Raw genomic sequence first — 25,651 nt, 5'->3', positions numbered from 1 at the left:
ATTACCAGAGGACCTTCCCATCTGCTGCTCCCAGACTGGAATGAGCGGCCGGAGGAGACTCGTCAACTTAATAGTCTTTTAGCATTTAAGAAAGCTATAAAGACTGATCTATTCCGGCAGGCCTATCTACTGGAATTTTAGAATGTTTTAATAAGGTTTATTTTATTTATTTATTTATTTATTTATTGCATTTTTATACCGCCCAATAGCGGAAGCTCCCTGGGTGGTTCACAAAAACTATAACCATTCAAAGTATAAAACAAGCAGTATAAAAACATGATATAAAATACACATTAAAAACGTATTAAAAACATACTATACATGATTAAAACATCTTTAAAACATTCTAAAAACATATACTCCTTTTTAAAATCCTTAAATCTAAGGGTGGTATCCAATGTCAGTCCTACGGAGTAGAGCCATTAAAATGAATTATACTTAAGTTGGTCATGGCTAACCCATCCATTTCAATGGGTCTACTCTACATAGGACTAACACTGGATACTACCCTAAGTCTCAAACTAATCAGATTATCCGGCAATGTTAATCATATAGTTTGCTGGCCAGGACTTCAGCTGCTCTAAAAGCTTTTTGCATTAACAGGTTTTATAATTTCTGAACAACTGCTTCAACAAAGCATTCTGAACAAATATTACTATGTTTTTAATTCAGTTGTATGTATTTTATACTTATTGTTGTTCTCCGCCTCGATCCAAACTGAGAGGCAGATAAGAAATATTATTATTTGCCCCCAAACCCACATTATTATTATTATTTATTTATATAGCACCATCAATGTACATGGTGCTGTACAGAGTAAAACAGTAAATAGCAAGACTCTGCCGCATAGGTAAACTCAGGGCCTGCCCAAATGATTTCACTGCCTGAGACGAAGTAGCAAATGACTCTTCTTACCCAATCAAGTCATTTTGACCTTTAAAGCCTTAAACGGCTTAGGACCAAATTATTTGAAGCTCATATCAGCCTGTCTGTACTTTAAGATCAGCAAGAGAGACCCTACTCATTTGCACACCCGTGAGAGCAGTTAGGTGACCTTCTCTGCATTGGCCCCACACTTTTGGAACAAGGTGCCACTGGAGAAGGCCTTGAAAACATTATTTTATCTTGAACTTCTTATGATATGATTGCTGTTGTTACTTTTGCTGGTTTTATTGTTGGGTTTTATTATTGCTTGTTATTGCTATTTTGTTGTGCTTGTGTTTTTATCACTTCTAATATTTTAACTGTTTTTATGTATAGTATTGCTGTAAGCTGCCTAGGGAGGTCTTCTGCTCTGAAAGGCAGCCAGGAAATATTTTAAATAAATAAACATTTTCACACCCAAGGCAGAAAATCCCACAGTCATCTTCCCTGTTTATTTGTACTTTGCTTTTCCTTCCGAAAGGAAGCAACATTGCACAGAACAAATACAATGAGATCAAATAGAATATCAAAATTTATTTATTTATTTATTTATTTATTTCACTTATATACCGCCCCCATAGCCAGGGCTCTCTGGGCGGTTTACAGAAATTCTAAAATTAAGATAAAAATGAGTGTACAAAATTTAAAATTCTAAAACACAGAACATACACACATAAAGCATTAAAAGCTGTGATGTGCCGCCATATGCCTGGGCAAAAAGGAAAGTCTTAACCTGGCACTGGAAAGATAGCAGCGTTGGCGCCAGGCGAGCCTCGTCAGGGAGATCGTTCCACAGTCTGGGGGCCACCACCGAAAAGGCCCTGTCCCTTGTTGCCACACTCCGAGCCTCTCTCAGAGTAGGCATCCGGAGGAGGACTTTAGATGTTGAACGTAGTGACAACAATATGAGAAATTAAAAATATTAAAATAAATCTGTAAACAAACTACCAATTCAGAATTTAAGTATCAACTCAGTTAATAAATAATACACAAATATATATACAAGTGCCTCCGTCCCTGGATGTAAAAAAACAATGATAATAACAAGTTTGCTTCTGTTTCAAGACACTCAAAATCAGCTGCCTGAGGTGGGCACCTCACACTAATGGTAGGTAGGGCATCTCTATTTAAAGCCCTAAGTGGCTTGCGTTGACATGCTTAAAGAAATGGCTTCTCCTGTACCAACCTGCCGGTTTATTGAGGTCTTTTGTTGATATCCTTCTCAAGGTGCCTCAGCCGTCAAAAGTGACGTTGAGGGTGACCCAGGTGTGGTTATTTTTGGCTGTGAAGTATTGTTTGTGGAACTTCATTCCCAGGGAGGTTTAACTAGTGCCTTCTTCATTGTCTACCATGGGAATTTATATCTGGGATATAAATCCCTAACACAAATAAATAATTATTTAGGTGCCAAGTTAAGACTCTTCGTTCACAGAAGACTTTTTGTTGATTTTAATTGAGATTCATCTTGTACCATTTTATTGTGTTTTTAGTGGATTTTTTTTATTGGTATTGCGCTTCTTATGGGATTGTAAACTGATCTGGAATCAATTGCTATATACTAGGGTGGGGGGGTGGAAATTAAATAAAATCTTTATGCTGGGGTAGTCTCACCTGTTGAATTCCTACCTGGACCATGCAAGCTGTTGAAAACAAAAGAGGCTTGCTTTGCGAAAAGTGGCAATGTCCCTAGCTGGGACCCCTGGATTGTGTATATTTTTCTCCATGTGGACAGACATCCTATGTCCTCCAAATCCAGCAGGGTAGGTGAGGCTAGCTACATTTCCTTGTTGTTTGTTGTTTATTCGTTCAGTTGCTTCCGACTCTTCGTGACTTCATTGACCAGCCCACGCCAGAGCTTTCTGTCGGCTGTCGCCACCCTCAGCTTCCCCAAGGTCAAGTCTGTCACCTCCAGAATATCATCCATCCATCTTGCCCTTGGTCGGCCCCTCTTCCTTTTGCCTTCCACTTTCCCTAGCATCAGCCTCTTCTCCAGGGTGTCCTGTCTTCTCATTATGTGGCCAAAGTAGTTCAGTTTTGCCTTTAATACCATTCCCTCAAGTGAGCAGTCTGGCTTTATTTCCTGGAGTATGGACTGGTTTGATCTTCTTGCAGTCCACGGCACTCTCAGAATTTTCCCCCAACACCACAGTTCAAAAGCATCTATCTTCCTTCGCTCAGCCTTCCTTATGGTCCAGCTCTTGCAGCCATAGGTTACTACGGGGAATACCATTGCTTTAACTATGCGGACCTTTGTTGTCAAGATTTGTCATCGCTCTCCTCCCAAGAAGTAAACATCTTCTGATTTCCTGGCTGCAGTCAGCGTCTGCAGTAATCTTTGCGCCCAGAAATACAAAGTCTGTCACTGCATTTCCTTAGAAATGCTTTTAAGAAGATTTCTGTGGGTAGGATCCCTACTGCTAGTGGCAAGCACCATCACTTACTGCCACCACCACCTGCGATATAGCACTTCTGGGTGTAAGCCCCCGAACAACTTGCACCTTTCCAGAAATTTCCGTTTCCTGTAATTTGGGGGCTTGCCCCTGGAAGCACTATATCACAGCTGCTGGCAAGAGGGGCTGCATGTGAGCCACTGGGGCTGACCGCACTCACCGCTAGCAATAGGGCACCATAGGATCCTACCCTTTATGTCCAGTTGCAGGTACTTTCTTCAATGAATGGCCACCATAGGCCTTTGGTGTCTTCAAAGGCTTAAGGAATTTGCTGTGGTATAAACTTTTTCAGACTAAGTGGACTGAAATTTGTCTACAAACTAAGCCACAAAAATGTGTTAGGCTTTAAAGTGCTACAAGACCTCATGGTTTGTGCTATAACAGGCAAATATTTTTACAACATCAGGTCTTTAACGGAAATAGTGGTCAGTTTCAGCATTCTAGGTCCCCTAGGGCTGCAGTCCTGTGCCCTCTTACCTGGAAGTAAGCCCCATTAAATTCAGTAGGCATGATGGGGTTGTGCAAAGTTACTGGCCTACACATTTTTAAACTAGCCCAAGAGGCTAGGAGCCTGTGTTTCTATGCTGACTAGAGAGGGGAGGCGCCACCCTCCATGGCTAATATGGAAACACAGGCTTCTAGCCTGAAAAAAACCCCATCTTGCCTTTTACTTAAGTAGTGAATTTTTCTATGATGCCAAAGCTCAGCCCTGCCTTGGAGCCATGCTCTTTCAGTTAGAAATTCTGCCAACTAATCCATGGAGAACGAAGGCTGACAGTAGGTGCTTGGAGGCTTTGATTTTGCTCCAGCGGACTTCCACGTGGTGTGTTTACAAGATAGTTTAAAATGGCAGTCAGCCTGCCTGAAGGGTGGGGAGAGTTTAAAAACAAGTCAAGCAGCGTGTCAAAAGTATTTGCAGGGGCAACATAAGCTCAGTCCATGGAAGAAAGCAGCAGGTTGTGTTTTTAGCTACATTTTATGAATACTTCGTTGAACATTTTATCATTAAACTGGACTTTTCCCTTCCTCCTCCGTTTGATTCCTGGTGAATTCAGCTCTGCTTATACAAACTAGGCCTTGAGCTATATTAAAACTTAAGGTGTGCCTGTACATCCAGTGAATATTCCTTAAAAGAACACGAGGAAGGGATCTATCAAAGTCTGGTTTTCCTTTCAAGTGGTCCTACTACTTTTCTCATATGCTTCCTCACTGTTCAGTGGAGTAAGGCTTCCTTTAATGGTGATGCATTATTATGAACCAGCTAGTGACATCATGAATTACTTATTTAATTTATTTTGACATTTTATTATCTCTTTTTCTGAACAGATTGGCATCCAAAGCAGTAAAATCATATCGAAATTGACAACCTCGTAAAATATATCAGAGTAGCAGTAAATAATCTTGTAGTATCAACTTAGTGGTATTGTAATTCAGATCAATACAACTTGTTATGTGACATATGCCATCTTAAATTGAAGTCTTTGCTTGTGTTCTGCACGAGTAAAGTGAGGAATTAAGATGAGCCTTTCTGGATAAGTTTGGGGAGCCACCACCGGAAGGGTTCTGTCCTGAGCCCCCGTCAGCCTAGGTTGACACCAAGATTGAACTTGGAGCATGAGTTCCATTTATCATAGAAAACAAAGGTCTTCTTAAGGGTGAGGAGTTTCCTAAAGATACGCTGGAATGGATTCATATTTTCCAGGATGTGTGTGGTCCAGTAGAGATTTTCAAAAGGAAAAAAATCCTCAGAAATCTATGAAGAATGTATTTACAAAGAAATAGGCAAAAGTGTTGGGGGACAACACCTTGAATTGCATTTATAATATAACTTTTAAAAATATACCTAATTTAAAATGTATGGCGTTTTTCAAAGTATATATCAGAGCTTCCTGATATTAATCAATAGGTACAGAAGGACGTTTTAAGAAATGTTAAGAAAGCTGCTACATAACAGAGTTGATCAGATGAATGACTGCCATATACAGATTTATTCATACTGTGAGGAAGTTACTGGCTCATGGGTATTGTTGATAAGTGAAATAATTACATTCTAATAAATAAGATTCTATGAAACAAATAAGCAGATCAGCTTCTGCCTAAAGGGAGCATTCCATTTTTTAAAAATAGGAAAAGGTGGCTTTATATGTCCTCACAGTGGAGTGTGTATACCACGTTTTTTTCCTGCTTATATGACACAAATAGCTTTGCTGGAAATCCCCAGCTATATCTTATTTCTGTATTGCTTGGTTATGAGTCACATTTCTTCTTGTTATGGATCTTGGTCCTAAATCTGAAAAGTATATTTTTCTTGACAACCCAATCATAAACTTTAAAAATATAATTTTATGTTCCATACTAGCTGTCTCATCTGGAAACTTAGGAACTTCACCAAGATATCTCAGAGTTTATTTAGTTGACTTGCCGTGTTTGAATTTAAATGATTCACAGATTATAAGGGCTAAACTAGGTGAGATGCAGAACGCATGTGAGCAAAATTTCTGTTGTTTACTTCAAAAATAAATTAGGACAGTGGTGCTAGGGGGAGGTTCTTTAAAAAACACACAACCCTCATCCCCTGCACCATTTACCCAATTTAAATTGCCCCTCCTTTATTTATTTATTTATAAATAAATAAACCCCTCCTTTGAGTGGTTATTTTTCCCATTGGGGAAAACACACATGTACCTTTCTTCTTTCCCTTCAGGGCAAAAAGCAGCTTTGGGGGCAGAGATTTAGAATTGGAAAATGCCACAATCTCCACCTACAGATGCTTTCTGAAAGTAAGGAAAACATCCAAAGATCTGATCACACATCTTCGTGTCGCTTATTTGACCCCAAGTATGTAAGTTCTCCATTATATTAGAACGTCCTGGTTTCTTTTTTAAAAGGAAATTCACTGAATTGCATGAACCCCTGGGGGGAGAAATGTCAACTGCCTTGTGAATCTATAATACTGCAGTTTACGATATTGAGAACACTTCATGTAAATATCTCAATCTTTACATCAAGGTAGATTACTTTTTCATAGAATCATAGAATCATAGAATAGCAGAGTTGGAAGGGGCCTACAAGGCCATCGAGTCCAACCCCCTGCTCAATGCAGGAATCCACCCTAAAGCATCCCTGACAGATGGTTGTCCAGCTGCCTCTTGAATGCCTCTAGTGTGGGAGAGCCCACAACCTCCCTAGGTAGCTGATTCCATTGTCGCACTGCTCTAACAGTCAGGAAGTTTTTCCTGATGTCCAGCCGGAATCTGGCTTCCTTTAACTTGAGCCCGTTATTCCGTGTCCTGCACTCTGGGAGGATCGAGAAGCCTGCTCATCTTCCTGTTTTTATTAATATTTTCATAGTTTGTCCAGTAGGTCAAAACTTGTGCAATAAAATGTGTATGTCCTGAAACTACAGAACTAGACATATAATAACAGTCATCCATAGCAGCATGTCACGGTCAAGGAGACAGATGCAGCAGCTTCCTTTCCCCTATCTATAAATACACATTGCTGCAATCTGCTCTGGCAATGGTCATCTTACTTTTGAGGAACAGGGTCCATCAAACACTCTGGCAGGTATGAGTTGTGCTAACTTGCCCTTGATTAAAAGAGTGATTTTAAAATCACACATTTTGACATTTCATAACTTTAGGAATACATCATGGATTTTCACCTTACCAGCTAAACTTTATTTCAGTGTGGTGGCGGCAGGGGCCACATGCCCACCCCAAACCTACTGTCACACTCTTTCAAAAACCCTAAAATAATTTAAACTACCAAAAAGAGAAAGTCTAAACAACTGGGTGGTGGGAGGGGAATGCATTTGCCATTCAGTGCACGATTCTAAAACTGCTGTAAGTCATGAGGATTTTCTGAAACTTGGTCATGTTATTTCCCTTGCAAGTTAGGCACTCCAAGACAAAAGTACTACAGATAGGACAAATTGTCCTGATTTTTATGATGAATAGAATTTTTGGGCGTTACAATAATAAAATGCTAGAAAAGCTGCTCACCTTAACTCTGAGCTGTTCATGCTGATCTACTATATCTTCAAGAAATGATTAATATTCTGTAGTCACAGTCCATTAGTTTGTCTCAGTTCCTTGGTATTTAATTATTTCAGTCCCTCAGTATTCATTATCTCAACCCCACAGTTCTCCATAATCATTATAATGCAATATGCAGTTGTCGCCAAAGAAATCTGCAGGAGTTCAGATAAATCAGCATTGATGCAGCATAACACTAATTATGCCTATTCTCTTCCTTGAAGATTCCCAACAGTTCCGCTTGTCCCCCTTTTAATTCTGTTGAATTGAGAAAAATTGACTCATCAGTTCCTTCTGCAGACATCGTTCTCGCTTTGCTCATTTCTAAATAACATGGCAGTCATCTCCTCCTTCGCTTCCCTTTCCGTGTGCTCGCTCCCATGCCTGCTCCAACTGCATACCATGTTTGGCATGGCCTTGGGCTGCAGTAACATTTGCACGAAGGAGGGACCAGACCAAACATTCCCTTCCTTTGTACGCCAAGAGTCTTCAGTCCTCCCAGGTCCCAATTGGAGCAGGGGCTCTTCTAACCTGCTGGTGGGTCGTGGGAGTGACGCTGCCGCCGCCGCCGCCGAAGCTTTGCTTGCCCTCCACTGGGTTCTTTCTGCTGCTGCTCGCAATGGTGGGGTGGGCAGGGAAAACAGCTATGTGTATTCTTTATATTCCTTATATTCACATAGGCAAAACACGTTTTTACTTATTTATTAACTTTTTTTTTCTCCTGTCAAGGGCTGCTGTTTCTGCTGGCCAATCTGCCAAGGGCCACAAGTCAGTGTTAGTGGACTGAAGCCAATGGCAGGCAAGACCAGAGCCTAAAGTGGGTGGGTGGGTGGTCTCTTTTCTCTTTTTCTATCAGTCACCCTCTTTCCGACACTTGCTTTTCTCTCTCTTTCCTCTTCTTTCCCACTCTTCCGTTTCTCTCTCCCTCTTCTTTCCCACCCCTTCCAGGGAAGGGACAGATCACTCCTGCCAGAGGCTTGGACTGATCACAAATAGAGGCCTTTCAAATTTAGGCTGACGGCCAGATGAAATGAGGTTGAGGGCTGCAGGTTGCCCACACCTGCCTTAATGTATAGAGCGGCTTTCCATCTTTTATTTTACAGCTACTTGATTGTGAATGACTTACTTGCATTGCAGATATTTGAACGTTTACCATGGCTGTGTACATTGATCATCAGCTAGAAGCCCTTCAGTCCCGGGGACCCCATTCCCATATAGCTTGGCACCCTCGTCAGTCATTTTTGGCTGTTGCATCCATTAATTCAAACTCTGGTGGCAGCGTGGATATTTTTCCAGAGCAGGTGAGCATTCTGATTTATTTATTTTTCTTTCTAGTCTTTGAGCGCTCCTATGTTTGCAATGAATAGACTTTCATTTTTCTTTGACTGCTTTTTGTTTGTAACACACACACAGAGCATTCTAGTTCAGTTTAAATGCGTTGATGCCCTCACGATTGATGGTTGCTGCTGCTATTATTATTATTATTATCATTAAATAAAGTTTTCTAGATGCTAGACAAACATTTTAAAAAATAAAACAGTCCCTGCCTATAGGTATGAAGGAAAAAGTGATGGGGAAGGGACGGGACAAGAAAGAAAGCAAATTCAGGTACTATTCCATCATGCATTATCTTAATGTTTAATGATCAGGAGAAAATGGCCACTGAGGAAAACAGTTCTGGGAGGCAAGGAAGAAATGGCAATTGGCTCAACCAGGGGTCAACAAACTTTGATTCGGTTTACTAGCCAAAACCCATTGCTTGTATTGCCACTGTGTCCTTCCTCTCTCAATTCCTATGGCATGTGCAGAGAACACTGGGAAGGGAGGGGTGTTTGCCCTTGAGCTGGCCTTGTGTAGATGGTATAAGCAGCACTTTGGAAAAAAGGAAAAAAAGGTCACCCCTCGCTTCAGTTAGGATTTTACAGGAGGCAGAAGCAACAAGGCACTACTGGCACTTCCTGCAAGAGCGCCACTCGCAAGATGGAAGCCACCTCTCCTTTCTTCTCCATGGAGAAAAGAAGAGATGGATTTGCTTCTTCCGCAAATGGAGCTCTTGCAAAAAGCGCCAGCTGTGCTTTCCTGCTGCCTCTTGCAAACATCTAAAGGAAAGAGAAAGAAACTACAACTTCTCTTCTCCGTGGAGAACAAGGAATAAAGGACATGGTTCTTCCCTCTTCTTGTTAGGTTTTTGCAAGAGGCAGCAACGAGACCCAGCTGCAAAAGCCCTAGCTCAGACAAAAGCCATCCTTCCTTTTGCCTTGTTTTTGGGGAACGAAAAATAGAGGTTTCTTTCCCTCCATCCCTGACTTCGGCTTTTGGCGAAACTGCCGACAGCGGCATCTCCCTGCTGCCTCCTGCAAACATTGGTCAAGAAGGGAAAGAGGCTTCCCCTTGTTTCCTTGATTGAGGCATAGTTTCTTTCTGTTCTCATTGGCTTCCCCCGCCCGAAAACAGTGGTGCTACTGGTGCATTTTTACAAAGGCTTAAATTGCTTGAAGGAAAAGATCTTTCCTCTTCTCCCTAGAGAACTGGAAGGAAAGGAGAGGCAGTTTCTCACAAGCAGGAAGAAGGAGTGCTCTTCCCCTCATACCCATCTTAGGCTGCAAACCTACGCAGTTAGTCCCACAGTATTGAATGATGCCTGCATCTGAGTAAACGTACATAGCGTTGCACTACGTGACTCTTGACATAGGAGTGCTTTCAGACAAGGCTTTTATTGGGCAGTTGCCCTGCCTCATTTCAGACTTTAGAAAAAAATACATTGGTGTTTTGTATACGTTGATCTAATTTTGAATTCTTGCATGATGTAAATCTTTGCTTTGTTAGTTATTTGTATATTGTGAGAAGGGTAGCATAGATGAACAAAGCAATAGGCTTTTCACAAGTTTTTTGCCCCTACAAGTAGAAGGTAGAAAAGTAGTACCATGTGGTGGGATCTCAAATGATCTCTGAAGATGCAGTGGAGTTTTGTTTCATGGAGGGAGAACATTTGAATTTTCAGAAGGCGCAGAAGAAGAATGGTAAAGAGTGGTGGGTTTTTTTGCGTCATTTGCAGGGAGAGTATACGTGTGATGCACACTTGGAAAGAAATTTCCGGGCCACATGCCTCAATTGGCATCCATCCAAACTGATATTGGCGGTGGGCTGTGAGATGGGGGACGTGGTGGTTGTGAACAAGCAGGACAAGGAACATCATGCAGTACCCTCCAACCATAATGCTGATATTACAGTCCTCAACTGGAGCACTAATGGCACCCGTCTAGTTTCTGGAGACAAAGTAAGTAGCAAAACCCAAACGGTTCTCTGCTGAACATAATTCTAATAGTTATTCTATATATGTATCTGTGGAACATCTGACCTTAAAGGCATTTCCTGTATAATGTGATGTAAGGTGGGTGGGTAGCAGCTGTGCACTGATACAAGGACTGATGAAGGAGTTCTGAAGGACCAGGAGACGAAAAAGAAGCAGGAGAACAAGATCAGTAGCGGACTGCAGGAGTTAATATTACCCACGATTACTTTTCTAGCTTACTATATTGATTGTACAATTGCGTATGGACAATTGCCTTGCTCTAAAACTCCATTTGACTCTGTGTGCTGTGGGAAGGCAGAAAGCTAATACTGATATTGGAATGAATGGAATAGAACTTTATAGTGCAGGAGTCCCTTTAGACAGATCCCTGCAGGCCAGTCTTTAGGCATTGGATCTTCTACTTCAGCACACGAGATCCATATAATCCATAGAGCCTTTGTTCTCAGGGTTGGCTGTTTCTGCCTGCTATATTGATGTGAAGAATCACAGTGCCAGTATACAATACATTCTGCATGGCCAACAGAAGTGACGTCACACAGTGTCTCCTGCTTCATGATCTGTTTGTTGTTTTTTTACAAGGACTGTATTGCATGTTTCTTGTCTGATGCAAATGCATCCAAATAAGAGTTCAGGAAGGTCCCATACAGACCCTTTCTCCCCGTTTTCTTGGAAAGGAAAAATGCCCCTGATATTTTTCCATGACTTTTTTGTTCTGTTTTGTCAACATTAAAATGCCTTCTCTATGCAACTTCTCTAGCTGCAAAATGAAATGAGAGCAACTTGAGGGTTAAACCAGGATGCATCAGAGATCCATAATTGGGATCTCCTGTCTTTCTTTTTTTTTAAAGTTAATAGCGTCTGGGGATGGGACATTTGGATCAGGGCCATGGCACTAGAGAATGATTTTTTTAAAAAAAATGGTACCCTTTCTGTATTAAAAATGCCCCCTATCAGGAAGCTGCCATTTGCTTTGTGGTGGGAGGAATTTTCAGATACCCATATATGCCTCCACCCCAGGAAATAATTGCTTCTAGGTTGGTTGAGGGGGACAGTTTTAATATGGGAAATGGCCCAGAAAGGCCATGATTTATGCTCTCCTAGCATCACAGATGTGATCTGAATCCCTACATATTTTTTAAAATGTCTGGTTTGGCCTTGAGTTATGCTGCAAAGCTGCAATCCTGTGCATAGTTATCTGGAACTATGCCCCAAGGAATATACTCACCAGCCATATCTCCTTTCTGCCTTGAGAGTTTTGTTTTAGTAGTTAGGGAGCAAACACTGACCCTTCTGTGCATTTCAAGTCATGCTGCATTTGTCAATCATCTGTGTTTCTGTTTGTGAGCTGGAATGGGATGGAATACTACTAGAATCCATGTTCCGCGAAGATGGATTAACAAACTGACCTAAACTGGGCATGGGGAATGATAAATGCACTTTTAGATGGACAGAGGATTTTTCCGTGACTACTTTTAAAATATGGAAGTAATTAGATGAAATGTGATCATTGAACAAGATAATGTTATTGTTCATGTAGCTTGAATAGTTTGACTCTTTAGGGCCTATTCATGACTCCTACGACACGGCAGCTGCAATTTTCAATCAGCCTGTGTTGACTTTATAGCTGTGGCTATTAGACAAAGATTGTTATGTGCTACATTGTGTTGAAGCAGGTTTTGACATACCAGTGCAGGATTGCTCCACTGTAGAATGACAAAAGCTGATCTGCTTTGAATTTAGCACATGCTATTGGCATGCGTGCAACTGCCTTGACACATGGCAGAACAGCTGGAAGATGACATGGGATGAGTGGAAATTATGGCTGTTGTGCTCTGAGAGGGCCATGGAAATTGGCTCTTAATTCGTTTTCTTCATGTGGCTATTTGTTGCCAAGATTGCATAACTCGCTTTTCTATACAAAGGTACTAAAAATGTCTCTTGCCAGAATATATGCTAACACATCTGAGACGTCCCTAAAGCAACAGTACAAATCACAGTATAAAATGCCAATCATAAAACATTCTCTGAACTATATTAATCTGCCTTGCAATTTTTATAGCTTGGTGTCCTGGTGTTATGGCGGATGGACCAGCGGGGTCGGGTTCAAGGCCCCCCTCTACTTAAACATGAATACGGAAAGCATCTCAATTACTGTATCTTCCGGCCACCTCCTCCTGGCGAGTAAGTTGCGTACGCTGGCCAGATTTCTGACAGGAAGAATGTCAGTATTTTGAAGAATATACATTCCATTGGAATCAGACCTGCTAATTTCCTCAGTGTTCAGACGATAGTATATCTGTGTTGGATCAAACCCTATTGCCCATTTTGAGTGTCCTGGTAACTCTTAATATTCTCTTCGTGCATATATTTTATTTAACCCACTTATATTGGTTTCCAGGTACTACTCCATCTTCTCATTGTTGATTCTTTCCACTCTTGTCTTTCTTCCTTTTAACTCCTTCTAGAAATTATCTATTTCTCGTTGTCATCCAAAGGCCTTTTGTCTTGCTCTGATCCTGATTTCCTTCCCCTCCTCTGCTTTCAAAGTCCCATCACCAGTCTCTCTGCCCAGTTATAGCTTATCTTTAGCTTTTGTTGATAACATCTTACCATATGCCTACCCTGTTTCCCCGAAAATAAGACAGTGTCTTATATTAATTTTTGCTCCCAAAGATGCGCTAGGTCTTATTTTCAGGGGATGTCTTATTTTTCCATGAAGAAGAATACGGTACACATTTATTGTTGAACAAAAAAAAAGGTCTTATTTTCGGGGGGATGCCTTATATTACAGCGAGAGGCAAAACTGGAAGTAGGTCTTATTTTCGGGGGATGTCCTACTTTCGAGGAAACAGGGTAGTAGCTTTTGAATTCCCACTTACTTTGCTTTTATTTTTTTGAAACATTTCTTTCCTGTTTTTCCATTAATAACGCTCAAATCATCTTACCAATGTTAAATAACTACTTAACAACAAATAAAACTATTAGGAAAAATAACTATAAATGCCTGAGTTAATTGTTTCTGGGCAAAATGGTGGGTGGCTACAAGAGAGAGCCGAAAAGTTTCCAGGTGAAGCTTTTGGCACAGCACTAGTTCAGATCAAATGGCTTTGTGTGCATGATGTTTTTCTTTGCTACATATTACCTTCAGTTCCTCCCTCAACTCCCAATAATGCCCAGTTAGGGAAAACTCTAATATTGGAAATCATGTTTGTAATACTGGTGTAGTTTCTGTCCTGGGCCTGGAGTGAGAAGTTTCTCTCTTTGACATAATTGGGTGCTCCTTCTGCTGGTGAGAGAAGTCTTCATGCATTTTCTTCTGGGTGGAAACTTACACTAAGAAGGGAGCAAAAAAAATAACATTCCCTTTTTTGTTGTTGCTTGCAGGGACTTGGTACAACTAGCCAAAGCTGCAGTGAGTGGTGATGAGAAGGCCTTGGACATGTTTAACTGGAGAAAATCTGGGATGGGAATGCCTCTGAAAATGGGACCTCAGGAAGGGTTGTCATTCTTTATCAGTGTGACAGATGGTAAGGACAAAACTGTTGTAGCCTACTAGGAAATGTCACTTGTTTTGTGTCTTTTCGGCCTTTACATTACAAGGAGGTAAACAGCTGGAAATGATGGTTTGCATAATCTCTTGTTTTAGCCCAATTCTTATCTCCAAGTCTTGGAGTCAAAGATTCTCCTCTTTTTGCAGCTGAAATGCATATTTACACAATGGCCCCATTCAGATGACACTCAGGGCTCTGTGGTTAGCTTAACCATGTTCAGCTGTGGTTAATGCTAACTACATGCGGAGCACTAACAGAATACACTGTTAACCCTTTTGTGGTTATGTTTTCCTTAACCACAGGCTAGCCTCAAACCGGTTAGATGAGCTCCTGAGTCCTTGGGCTCCCTTGCCCCATGTCCCAGCAGTCCTTGCTCTAGGAGCCCTGGCAGTTGCGCCCACCATTTTAGTGCAGGCTAAAGTGTCAGCAGCAACTTCTTATATAAATCGGCCCATTCGGTGAGTGATTCCTGTGTTCTCGGCTTCGCCATACGATCACCCTGCAGTATGTATGATATGCTGTGGTTTTAGAGGCCAGGACTTCTGCTGGTTTTAATGTTGTCACCTGAAGGTGCGCTGCCGCCATCCCACTTCCATGGCCATTTTGAGAGTGTCGGCTGCCCCGAAGCGAACATTTAAGCAAAGCATCAGTCTGGAGCAGCGATCGAGCCCGCAGGCTAGAGCAGCCAGGGCAATTCCACCCGCTCTGTACTGGAAGCTCTATGATTTAACTACAGGTGCATATCAGACGACACCTTCAACCAAATTTAGTGCCGCTAACCATGCTGCATAACATGGTTAGTGAGGCTGACCACAATGTGGTTAACAGGTGTGCATAGTTAGGGAAAAAGTGTGTCAGACGACCCCGTTAATGATAGCTAATCTCTCCGTTAACCGTTTTGCGGTTAACCAGCATGGTTAACGGTGTCATCTGAATGGGGCCATTTGCTGTCTTAGTCCTGTTTTGTTCAGTTAAACCAAGACCATTTAGGGGAAGCAGACTTCATAATGCTCGATTGCAAAATAGTATTTGTTTAACTCAATCAAATGTTATTTCTTAAAAATAGTCAAGTTGTTTTGAAAAGTAGGGTAAAGGTTTGCAGGAGAATACTAATAAGATGAAAATGCTACATTCTTCTATATAGCCTACTGTGATCAAATTTGCTTTACTTTGTTTGACATTTCCTTTTTGCAGAAGAAAAGGGCACAGTAGAGTTGTGTTTCTGAATCTTGCAGGTGTATACACACACACACGCACACACACACACACACACACACACGCGGTGCATGGTTATAATCTTATGGCACTGTGCACATGTTACAGAGGCTAATTCAGAGATGCATAGCCCCACCTACTGGTAAACAATGCATGTGTTTTTAAATCATGCAGTTTTTGCCTTTTCTTATAACGTTTGAAGGCCACAATAGGCATTGTAAGAGACAGAGCTGCTGCCTCTTGAATCTCCGGGGTGACAGGGACAGGGGGGAGGTTAACGGTGGGGGAAGAGCTCTTTGAATCCTCTGCAGACTACATGTTACTCTCCTACACTTTTGTACTGTTAATAACGGAAGTGAATAATACTAGTTTCAATATTGTCTTGTGGGCCTCTATATCCTCTTTATAGTGTATTCATTCTTCGCTCCCTTTTGTTTTTAGACTCTAAATCTGTTTCTCATGTTAGCCCAGCTCTTACTAACTTCTTAGGTTAGCCTTTGTGTGATTCTACAGCAAAGGCTTTATCTGCAGGGCAATTAAAGTCCAAAGCAGCCCTTTTCCTAGTATTAGAGAGGATCTTGAAGCAGTGGGTGGTCTTACTTAACGATATCCAGCAGTTTGTATTGCACTTGCAGTGCCCAAGTGAAATGGGATTAGTTAACAACACGTTTTTAAGATGGGAGGTGAAAACCAACTCCTGTCCACTTGGAGCTTTTAAATGAACGAAGCATAGTCGCCCTGGGCTCCTAAGCAAATTGCAGCTTTTACAGTGGTGCTCCAATCACTTAGGTTTTTCAGTCGTATGTATTCGTTTCCTGCTCTCTGAGTCAAATGTCTGACCTTCCCTATAAATCTTCTGTGTTAAACTTTGTTTAACTTCTTTTGACCACAGCCCATATCTTCCTGAAACAGCTTACGCAGTCATATACCCTTCATGACTAGGCATAATTGGATTCTAGTGAATTATTTTGAGCTATTATTTATTTATTTATTTATTTATTACATTTCTATACCGCCCAATAGCCGGAGCTCTCTCTAGTTATTACAGAACTATTGCTCAACAGTGCAGGCAATGATACATCCGAGTGGTAGGAACCTCTCATATTAAAATATTGCAATATCTACATTTATATTGTGACATTTTGGAATTTTTGTATCTAATTCAACAGAATGAAGAAAAAGCACCCATGTTCCAATACAGTCCCTAGAATTTTTCCTTCTTGGGTCTACTGTTAACTTCTCTTTCAAAGTTGGATCTATTAGCAGATGCTTAAATTGTAAAGCCCGATAAAAGGCAACTTTATTTTCCTCCCAGACGTCCCAGTTTGATTTAACTTTCTAATGTCCTGAAAAGTGCATATACTGGTTTTACTTTCACATGATTCTATTGCTTTCAAATGATTCTGTTGTCTGATTAACCTTCACCTTGGAATGGCATAGGATCCAAGAGAGTCGTTAGATTTCTATCCGATTTATACATGTCACACAAAAATAGCTTTAGTTCAGTTATTTGTAGTCTGTCATACTTGGTCATCCAAATAATAACTTTTGATTGGGAGTTATCACACACTGCTTTTGTTTGTGCCCACTTAAGTCAGGGCTTCTTATCCAGGTAAAAATATTGCTAAGATGTGTCATATCATTGCACAGATGATAGTTAGCCACACCTTGACCTCCTGATTCATTTGGTCTTTTGAGAGTTCCAAGGAATAAAAAACTTATTCAAGTTTTTCTACTTCACTATAAGTTTATTTTGGATGAATTGATACATACTTATGATAAATCATCTTATAAACAACAGCAGTGGCCAGTCTGCCAAATCAAGATAGTTTAACCATTGATCAGTCCTCTCAATCTTTTCTGTTGTCATTAAAGGGCAGTAATTCTAATGGACTAGCTTGCCTAGACCTCTTGTTATATAAATGCATAAATATGTCATCGTTCCACCTGTCCATTTAAACCAGAATTTTCTTTGAATTCAGCCAGAGAAAAAGCAGTTTCTACTGCAGTGTTTCTTTAATCTTCTATCCTTGTAGGTGATGCATTTCAGGAGCTTGCAATAGCCACTCTCTAGGAGGATCTGTTTATTGTTCATTAAAAAGGGCCTGGCAAAACTACAAAACCCAATAGTATGGCTGTAACTGTATTGATACTGAAAAAATAACATTGATTCTATATTTCTCTCTCTCTCTCTCTCTCTCTCTCTGTGTGTGTGTGCATGTAGGGTTAAGCTGAGTTTATTTTCTAGGGTGTGCTGTTTTGCTTTCATCTGTAGTGATGTTACAACATACCAGTATGCAACAAGGCTTGGTTTCATTGCAGGAACTGTGCATTATGTGAACGAGAGAGGGAAAACAAGCCAGGCATTGACCACAGAGAGTTCAGTCCAAAAGCTGCTGTTCATGGAAAAGGATGTCTTGGTAGTAATAACAGAGACTCTTCTCTTATCTCTTCACAAAATTTCTCTTGAAGGAGAAGCAGAGGAGCTCTTGAAGGTGGGTCATGTAGGTTCTGTAATACATTGCTTAAGAGAGATTAGATCCTTGGGGTTTCTAACAAGACTCCAGGCTTCACAAAAGTATCTTGAGGGCTGGTTATTGTACACCCATTGAGGATTCCAGATCATATATGAACAAATATCCCAAAATATATTTTAGAACATGCTTGCTTAAAATAGAGGCCAGCGTGCTCCAGCACATGGCAGTGGGCTCAGGGATTTCAGCTTGGCCATGAAGTTTCGGAGAGGACCTGTAGCTCAGTAGTCAATGCAGAACACACCCAAGTTCAGCCCCTAATAAACAGATCTTCGGTAGCAGGGATGGGGAAGCATCTGCCTGAGAGTGCTTCTGCCAGTCTGAGAACACAATACAAGGCTGGATGGACCCGTGTCTTGACTCAGTATAAGGCAGTTTCATAGGTTCACCTTGGAAAAAAAACACTCAGCCTAAATCAGTGCAGCTGGGGTGTCCTGAATTGCTCCATTCTTGCTGGCAACTCCTGCGCGCACCCTGCCTGCAAGAACAGAACTTTTTCTGGCACTGAAGTGAATGAAGAATCTCCTGCATATGTGGACAGTGCATGTCTGCTTCCAAGCCCCATTGGAGCAGTGTGGAAGGGTTATTCTCAGCCTTGGTTCTCAATCTGTAAAATGGGGTTAATAAATGACCTACATAGCTCAGTGTGGTAGAGCACCTGCTTGGCATGCAGAAGGTCCCCAGCTTCTCCAGGTAGGGCGAGGAAAGAATACTGCCTGAAATCCTGGAGAGCCGCTGCTGCCAGTCAGTGTCGACAGTACTGGGCTTGATGGACCAAGGATTTGACTCCGTATAAGGCTGATTCCTATGTTCCTACACTGAAGGGGTTGTTATGAAGGAGAATATGATTAACTGTACAGTTCTCTTCCAGAGCATTAGTTGCACTTGTTTTTTTTAAATTATTATTATTATTATTATTGATTAACGATACACTAATACAATACTACAATAATCACAACAACACAAGACAAAAAAAAACATAATACATAACTTGATTAACCTTATAACATTTCTAATTTGATATTTTTACATCATTCCATAACATAAAGTGCACCCCCCCCACCCCGGGATCTATTCCTGTTTCCAAAATCTCATTGATTCTTCTGGAGGTGGTCTTCCACTCCCCCTAGATAATACATATTCTAGGAACTGATTCCAAATTCCCTCAAAATCGTTTGTTTTTGTTATCCCTCTTCTTACTTTTACATTACATGTCAATTTATAGCAATATCCCAAATCTCTTTATACCACCTCAACATGATAAACTCCTTGCACCTTCCAGTTCCTCGATATGATCAACCTTGCTGCTGTCAGCAAATTCGTTATCAGTTCTTTTGTTTCTTTATTACATTTTAAATCTCCATATAATGATAGCAATGCCGCTGTAGGTGTCTCTTCAATCTCCATTCCCGCTATATCATTTATCTCTTTAAACACCATTTTCCACATTTTTTGAACAAATACACATTCCCACCACATATGTAAATACGTTCCTTTTTCTTTACATCCTCTCCAACAATTTGCTGAATGCAGCTTATTTATTTTATTTAATCTCACCGGGGTTAGATACCACCTCCATAAAATCTTGTAATAGTTCTCTTTTATCCTCACCGACATACTTCTCTACACTCTTTGTCACTTGTAAATGACAAATGTAAATGCTGCACTTGTAAATCACACCAAAACCAGCAAAAAGTCTGGTGGTGAGCATATGATGAAGGGTTGTAGCCCATGAAAGCTTATGCTACAATAAAACTGTTAGCCTTTACAGTGCCACCCTTTGTACAAGTCTACTAAAAGCAATCGATTAGAAGCAAAATGGCATTAATGCCTTAAAATACATTAGCTATCTGGGAAATTAATCACATTGTTTCCAATAATAATTTTTAATGTCAGGTGAAGCTGAGTGGGAAGATGGGTCACCCTGCTGATATCATTCTGATTGACCGGAGCCTCCTCATCACTGCGACAGGTGAACCAGTTCTTAGGTACGAAAACTGGTTGGGGAGATAAAGGGGTTTCGTAGGGTAGGCGGGGAGGTTAGACCTCTTCGACATACGCCGTATTTGCATATGGCACTCAGCCATAAATTCGTGCCATGTGCATAAACACTGGAGAGAATGGATGTGAAGAGCTCTTAACACTTGAAATGTGCTGTGTAAATGCTGCGTAGGACTATTATTCAGGGCACTACAGCCTCCCCGCAACACCAGCCAGGCAGCCACTCCAGCCCTGCTGCTTCTGGGTGGCCATAGCGGTCGACCATTAGCTGTGATTTCCTTGAGGGCAACACTGAGTGAGATGAGGAGATCCTCATTGTTTTTGAGGATTGCTGCAGGAGAAGAGGATGCAGCAGCCCAGAGGCAAGTGGGGAGGAGAAATGCTGCAGGCAGGATTGGTCCCTGTGGTAACTTCTGTTGTTAATTTTTTCAGCCATGTCTGGCTGGGAGGAAGCCTCTTATCAACCATCTCCTTTCCTTTTTCTGTAGGTTCTGGGACTTGGAGCGTGGCGAGAACTATGTGCTCTCTCTGGATGAGCAGTTTGGGTTTGAAATAGCAGAATGTATCAACTGTGTGTCATACTGCCATGCTAAAAGTGAGGAAGATCTCATTTTTTTTATTTTTAGCATTCTAATTGTCACTGTTTGTCCAAGTAGGCGGGGATTGATTGAGATTCCTATGAAACAAATGCAAACATTTGAGGGTGGGGAGGATCATAGCCCCTGATTCCTCTCCTTTAAGAGCCTCTTGGAGCTATAAAGTGAGCTCTTAGCCTCCTGGTTCTTGTTTTTAGCATTATGGTAAGCGCAAGTCCTTTCCCTCATCTCAATTTGTTGCCCCTTCCTCCCCTTTTTTCCAGATATTGCCAGTTGGAGCTCCTGTCCATCCTCCTTCTCACTGCTTCTCTACCTTTTGAAGTCTGTTATGTATGACTCTACTTTGCATCTCTGCATTGCTCTTCTGTATTGCCCTCCTTGCCTCCTTTCCCATTCTCATTTCAGGTCTTGATGTCTGGCATGCCGCCTTCTCTCACACAAACCCCCCCACTTTGTTCCTTGCTGATTTCAGTATTTATGTCGTTGATCATCCTTATGACCCAGCTGCTTCCCGTCTCCCTAATCTCCTCCTTTGATTTCTGACTTTGGACAGACCTCCTTGGGCACTGTCTTGATCTTGCCTTCACCAGAACTGTTCCGCTTCTGACCTCTCTGCTGCGGAATTCGCTCTGTCTGATTATCACATTATCTCCTTCAACATTGTACACAATCTATCCTCCCTACATTCCATCTTCTGCTGCTGCTTTGACTTTCAATCAGTTGGTCTGATGTCATTCTCTGAAGTGCCCCATCCTTTCTCTCCTGTCAGTTATGCTTTCTTCCTAAACTCTGCTTAGATGGGAAGTTTGTCCCTTCAGTTTATCCCTGTTTACTTTCCCAATGAATGTTCACCCCTCTTATTCCTAGCCCTTGCTCACTTCCTCCATTTGACATATCTGTTTATTCTCTTGTGCAGCTGAATACCTCTGGAGGAAAGCAAAATGTTGTCTGTTTTTTATCCATTGTAAATTCACCCTCTCCTCTTCCTTGCCTGTTATCTACCTTGCCAAACAAACTGCTATACCATTCTGATCCACACCAACCCTAGGAATCCCCATTATATCTACTCTGTCTGCCCCACCACCAGCATCCTTTTTGTTGTCCGTACAAGACTTCGGATCCTTCCATTTTAAAATTGAAACTGTCCACTCTGATCGCTCTACCTTTCCCATCCTTCCCTTTTTCAAGCTCCCCCTTCCTAAATCTCCTGCAATCCTTTCCATTTCCTTCCTGTCCCAGTTTGGGAGTGGACTACCGTATCGCCTTCATCTTACCTCTCTATGTGGACCTTTGATCCTATTCTCTCTCAACTCATAGCTGCCATCTCTTCCACCATTCACCACATAACCTACCTATATCTCCTACTGATTCACACACAGCTACTGTTTGTTGCCTTCTATCCTCTGCTTCCAAACACCTTGAGAGTGCTCCTTGCTTCCACTGTCTTAACCTTGACTTCCTCCAATCTGGCTTCCACCCTCTGCTGAAAAGAGATTGGTCCTGCTTCTGTCTCTTTCCATATTGTCCCTGGACAACCTCCTTAAAACCTATAACTTTCACTACCATCTACTGTATACGCTGCTGAAACCCAGTCCTGTCCTTCTATCCTAGAACTTTCCCCCTCCATCCACTCCCGCATGTCCAACTGCCTGTCTGATATTTTCACTGGGATGCTATCTTCTCAAACTCAGTATGTCCCAGACTGAACCCTCACTATTCTTCTCACATCCTCCTCCCCTTATACACCCTCCTTACACATTAACAAAAGTCTGGATTGTCTCTTTGACCGCTCTCTCATTTTCCTGTTTTATTCATAATTCAAGTTATATTGCTTCTCCTTTAAAACTTTGCAACCCTGATCCTCCTTGACTACTGCAACCTTTTTTTCCTTTCTGGTCTCTTATTGTCTCCCTCGGGTCTCCTCATGTCCCCTGTTTGTTGTGCACTCTGCTGCCAGGATCATTCAGTTCTCTTGTCGCTCTGACCACGTGACATGCCTTCTTAAATCCCTACATCGGCTTCCTGTCCTCTTCTGGAACCAACAGAAGCTTCTGCCCTTACCTTCAAAACCTTCCTTGGCCTGACCTCACCCTCTCTCTCCGTTCTTATATCCTGCTTTTTACCCTTGCTCGGCCAACTTCACTACCATCAGCAGCCTAAAATCCTCTGGCTTCCTCAAGTAGTTTTACCTCTTTGTCTTTTTCTGCCCCTTATGTCTGGAACTGCCTTCCATAGCACCTCTGCGATGCCACCTTTCTCACTCCAAATCCCCTTTCAAAAAACCAATTTTCTCTGAAGTCTCAGCACCCACCCTAGTCCCCCTATCCTACCATTACTAAGCTTAGGTTGGAAGCACTGTTGGTGTGGGGCCCAGCCGCTGAGAACCAGGCCTTCTCCCGTCCGCACAGCTTTGCTTCTTCTTCTGCATAACTGCATCCTGCTTTGTTTCTCTTGTTCCTATTAGGGAATGTGCTTGATGCATATATAGATAATGATCATCTTGACCCGATCTAAAGACTATGGTACATTTGGCAGGTCTTCTCTCAGCTGGGACGGACAAAGGGAGAGTAGCTATGTGGAGGAAAGTGTCAGTCACCAGCCAAAGCTCATGGTCACTGGAAGGCAAAGACAGATGGAAGCTTCAGGCACCTACAGAGCTGGAAGGGAACATCATTCAAATAAAGGTAAATCAATGAATAGATTCATGTCGTCTTTGGTGTATCTGAATGCAACAAGGGATTGAAGTACAAAGTATAAAGACTGCAGTTAACTGAATGGGGAACAATCAGTCTCCAAACATACGGAAAGACCTGTTAGAAACCATAATTTTTAAATAACGTAGGAGTTCCTTTGGATATACTTTGGCAGATGAAAAGTACATTAATCTATTTGCTTGTGAAACTCAGCATACCCTTTAAACTACAGGAATAGTCGAAGTTGGTCTTTCCCTGCTGCTTCATAGGGGACGGTAGTTGACAGTTCATGAGAAACTATGAAGACTGTGCATATAAAACTGCCAGCCTCGGTGGATTCTTGTTGGGCAGGTATCTGCCTCTGACTTCAGTAGCTCTTATGAATCGTTCTTAGTGGGAAATACCAGCTATCAGAATTGGGCATATTCTGTTCTGAGAAAATCAACCCTATAGCATTAATAGATTACATTTTAAACTAAAATGTAGATCTTTAACTTCCACTAATGTTGTTGTGAATTGCCGTTTTGAGGATGCTAAGATTTGTGACTGAAGTAGTGATCCAGACAGGAGCAAGGTGAATTGACTAATAAGAAAGTTCAGCACTGCCAGCAGGGAGTTTAAGTGGTCTAGCAAAAATCCTCGTTAATGGGTAACTGATTCATGATATTATAATTCTGTGCATGATACAATGTGGTCATTGTGCAAGTTGGGCTTTTCTCCGAAAAAGTGCATGGGGTACAAAAAATCCTAAACTGCTTACCTTAGAGTAATCACACTAAAGCAAGTTGCACTGCATCAGGATAATAGACTTGGGGTCTGTAGTACGGCTGATGGAAGGAATGACTTAAAATTCAGCGGCGTGACTGTTCCTATGGGATCAAGTAGTGGAACTGTGAAAATGACACTCTTGCTGTGTGGAAAATGAGCTGTAAAAATAAAAGATTGGATCCCTTCTGTTCAAGGAAGGGCTATTTTACACTTCACACTAGAGCACTCTATGGGGAAAAAATCGAACCCAATCTGAAAGATAACTACATGCTCATGTGATCTCTTGAACAAGCAGAAACATCGCAATTGCTGTAGAACATTATAGCACTGTTGTGCGCTCTTAAGTTTTTGCAGAAGAAGGGTGGCTATTTGCCTTCTGGTCATGGTTCTGTAGAATCCACCCTTCTGATTCTAGACTGGGCAACTTGTGGCCATCCAGATATTTTGGCCTTCAACTCCAATCATCCCTCACCATTGGCTATGGCAAGCTGGGGCTGATGGGAGCTGTAGGCCCAACATCTGGAGCACCATGAGTTGCCCTCTTCTGCTCTAATTCAAAAGCATTGTGTTGAACTGGATATTTAGATATCTATAGGCAGGATTCATTGGGGTGCTTCTGGCCATGCTGATTCTCCTTGGCCCTGCTGATCCCACTGCGCAAATAGCCCCCACCACTTGGGCAATGGTGATTTACTGCTTCCAGGGCAACAGAAATGAGCAGAAACACTCCTTTCCTAAAGGAGGCAAGTCAATGGAACTTGTATAAGGAAGCTTCGCCAACCTGCCTTCTTTCAGAAACAGATGTTTCCCCTTGTTTCGGGCTTCCCCTAGGAAGTCCTCAATCTCCCTTGCGTAAATGGTGGATCCCTCGCGCGCAGTGTATTTGATGGGACCCACCGCTTGCGCCATGGAATCTGTGGGGTTGTAAGCGCCCCATTGGATACTGCCTATTTGTTCTTAACCTACGTTTTCCCATCTTGTTCCTAGTGGGGAACCAAGAAGAACCTACTGGCTGTAAACACAACTAGCTCTGTGTCAATCCTTAGCGAACAGGCCATGTCTTCACACTTCCACCAGCAAGTGGCAGTGGTGCAGGTTTCACCAAACCTGTTCAGTGTCACATCCTTCAGCTCAAGAATGACTGACAACATCCGTATGGACATGTATGTGAATGGCGTTTTTGCCACCAAGGTAATTTGCACCACAGCTGACAGATTTATTCACCAGATTGTGTTTTTTTTTTTTCGGGGGGGGGTATGGGGAAGGAAAACATTTTGGGTTGGACCCTGACTTTGTCATAATTAGAGTAGATCCATTGAAATCAGTGGGGTTTATATTAGTCGTGATTAAAAAAAGAATAGAAAATGCAGTAGTTGAAACTGATTAAAATAGAACTAAATTCAAGACAGCCGAAGAATTAAGGAATAGGTCTTGGGTTGCCAGCACTCTAAAGGCCAAACTACACATTATGCTTACTGCGTAGTGTACAGTTTCACATTCTAATTTTCTTTCATTTCTGTAGGCTTTGGGGGAGATCACAGTGTATGCGGAAGGAAAGATAATCCCAAG

At 41.7% G+C, this 25,651-nt stretch overlaps 1 protein-coding gene across 2 annotated transcripts in view; it reads left to right on the top strand.

Annotated features, from left to right (window-relative positions):
• The window catches only part of IFT140 (intraflagellar transport 140), a 100,078-nt gene that overhangs the window by 191 nt on the left and 74,236 nt on the right, over positions 1-25,651 (top strand). The window contains exons 1-10 of one of the 2 annotated variants that reach the window (XM_063143072.1): positions 6,159-6,216; positions 8,549-8,712; positions 10,467-10,688; positions 12,784-12,905; positions 14,109-14,251; positions 17,813-17,985; positions 19,921-20,012; positions 20,514-20,620; positions 23,157-23,305; positions 25,070-25,273. In XM_063143072.1, coding sequence (XP_062999142.1) covers positions 8,566-8,712; positions 10,467-10,688; positions 12,784-12,905; positions 14,109-14,251; positions 17,813-17,985; positions 19,921-20,012; positions 20,514-20,620; positions 23,157-23,305; positions 25,070-25,273 — 1,359 coding nt within the window. In that variant the 5' untranslated portion in view covers positions 6,159-6,216; positions 8,549-8,565. Of the gene's footprint in view, positions 1-6,158; positions 6,217-8,548; positions 8,713-10,466; positions 10,689-12,783; positions 12,906-14,108; positions 14,252-17,812; positions 17,986-19,920; positions 20,013-20,513; positions 20,621-23,156; positions 23,306-25,069; positions 25,274-25,651 lie in introns of those variants that run through there. The other variant, XM_063143071.1, reaches the window with a different exon arrangement.

This window comes from Elgaria multicarinata, chromosome 17 (assembly GCF_023053635.1).
Source record: "Elgaria multicarinata webbii isolate HBS135686 ecotype San Diego chromosome 17, rElgMul1.1.pri, whole genome shotgun sequence".
Lineage (NCBI taxonomy): Eukaryota > Metazoa > Chordata > Lepidosauria > Squamata > Anguidae > Elgaria > Elgaria multicarinata.
The sequence above is the reverse complement of the archived record's forward strand: the minus strand, read 5'-3'. Positions and strand labels throughout refer to the sequence as shown.